Source organism: Sinocyclocheilus rhinocerous, unplaced genomic scaffold (assembly GCF_001515625.1).
Source record: "Sinocyclocheilus rhinocerous isolate Xijiao unplaced genomic scaffold, SAMN03320098_v1.1 scaffold47664, whole genome shotgun sequence".
In the NCBI taxonomy this organism is placed as follows: domain Eukaryota; kingdom Metazoa; phylum Chordata; class Actinopteri; order Cypriniformes; family Cyprinidae; genus Sinocyclocheilus; species Sinocyclocheilus rhinocerous.
Window position 1 is genome coordinate 1 of NW_015654915.1, and position 1,938 is coordinate 1,938.

The following is a 1,938-nucleotide window of genomic DNA, read 5'->3' on the forward strand; positions in this document are numbered from 1 at the left end:
GTAAAGATCACTACATAATCTGAAGCCCCGTGTGAGGCTCTAGATAAACTAGATGTTTATCTTCACTTCTTTTGAAAATAAAATCAATAATTTCTTTAATATATTTCCACAGTCCCTTTTAATGAGACTAAATGAAACTGCAGAAGATAAAATACAGACTACACAGGTCACTGTGTGATAGTGACATTTGATTGCCAAACTAATGTCACGTGGACTGTTCCTGTGTGTTTGTAGATTGTCTGGCTGTATGGTGACAGAGGAAGGCTGTCGTTATATATCTTCAGCTCTGAGTTTAAACCCTTCACATCTGATAGAGCTGGATCTGAGCTACAATCACCCAGGAGATTCAGGAGTCAAGCTGCTTTCTGATACACTAAACAATCCAAACTGCTTACTGGTCAAACTCAAGTATGTCACACTGCTGTGTGTGTAATCATTTCTATGGCCAATATTTGTTCTTATCCATATTTTTTTATCTTTGTGTCTGGATTGTGCCATATATTTTATTATTAATCTTCCCCCATTATAACTAGTATGGATCATGGAGGAGAATTCAGGATTACCGCAGGACTACGCAAATGTACGTTCACACACACTCATATACACCCACGCACACACACATTGATTGTATATTTGTGATTGCTGTTGTTATAAATGTCTCTCTTCTTGTGTTCAGATGCCTGTGATCTTACACTTGATCCAAACACAGCAAATACTCATCTCATTCTCTCTGAGGAGAACAGAAAGGTGACACGAGTGGTAGAGAATCAGTCATATGCTGATCATCCAGACAGATTTGATGTGCGTCCTCAGGTTCTGTGTAGAGAGAGTCTGTCTGGGCGCTGTTACTGGGAGGCTGAATGGAGTGGATATGCTGGAATATCAATGACATATAAGGGAATCAGCAGGAAAGGTTGGAGTCGTGACTGTGAGTTTGGATATGATAAAAATTCCTGGAGTCTGATCTGCTCTGATGGCACATTCATTGCTTTTCATAGTTATAAGCTAAACGTCATACGTGTCCCTTCAGAGTCCTCTAATAGAATAGGAGTGTATGTGGACATGTCGGCTGGCACTCTGTCCTTCTACAGAGTCTCTGACACAAACACACTCACACACTTACACACATTCAACAACACATTCACAGAGTCTCTTTATGCTGGATTTGGGTTTGGGTTTTATCATTTGAACTCCTCAGTATCTCTATATCAGATTGAAAAGTCTGTCAACAGAGACAGAAACCTTTTACGCACACCTGAATAAAAATACTCTCACTTTATATTGCTTTAATAATTGCATATACACTAAAGTATGTGTGTAGTCCTGTTGACCTTCACACAAAAACAGATTTCTATCAGATTATTACTTCAACATTTAAACCAAAATGTTGGAGTATTTTGACAAACAAAAAAGGAACATGCTTTTTGTAAAACACTGTTGTAGTTGTTGGAAGAGAATTAATTTAACTAAAGTCAAGGGTCAGCTATCACCATAATGGTGACTTCAAATTAAAAATGTTCAGTAAAACAACAGACTAGCATTAAATCTCTCTTAATTTTCAATAAGAACTTTTGGAGAGAAGCTGTTAGAATGAATGTATTACCACGGCTCTTATTCCTTTTCCAGACCCTTCCATTGTCCCCTCCGGTATCCATGTTCTCTCGTCTAGATAAGTTTTGGTGACATTACAATTGCAATTCAATTACACTGTAAGAGTGTTGAACATACATTAATATCATACTAATAACAAACTGAGGTCATACTATCCCTTACTTTTAGTGACTTTAAAATGCATTGCAATGGCATTCCAAGTAAACTTGAAGTGTGCTAATGGCACAATTATTGTGTGCTTCTAATGCAATAAATTAACCTTTATAAATAATGGCACAGCTTAAGAAATTGCCATTTACTAACACCCCCAGCATACCAGTCAACTCA

The 1,938-nt window shown here is 37.4% G+C and overlaps 1 protein-coding gene across 1 annotated transcript; it reads left to right on the forward strand.

Moving 5' to 3' along the window:
- Positions 1 to 226: 226 nt before the first annotated feature.
- LOC107717716 (stonustoxin subunit beta-like) lies at positions 227 to 1,331 on the forward strand. Its single transcript, XM_016524552.1, has 3 exons — positions 227 to 408; positions 534 to 580; positions 677 to 1,331. The coding sequence occupies exons 1-3, from the start codon at positions 248 to 250 to the stop codon at positions 1,261 to 1,263; spliced, it is 795 nt and encodes a 264-aa protein (XP_016380038.1). The 5' UTR covers positions 227 to 247; the 3' UTR covers positions 1,264 to 1,331.
- Positions 1,332 to 1,938: the final 607 nt, after the last annotated feature.

Coding starts and splice junctions, on each gene's coding strand:
- LOC107717716 (XM_016524552.1), top strand. CDS start 248: ATGGTGACAGAGGAAGGCTGTCGTTATATATCTTCAGCTCTGAGTTTA. Junction 409..533: donor TGCTTACTGGTCAAACTCAA/GTATGTCACACT, acceptor CATTATAACTAG/TATGGATCATGGAGGAGAAT. Junction 581..676: donor TACCGCAGGACTACGCAAAT/GTACGTTCACAC, acceptor TCTTGTGTTCAG/ATGCCTGTGATCTTACACTT.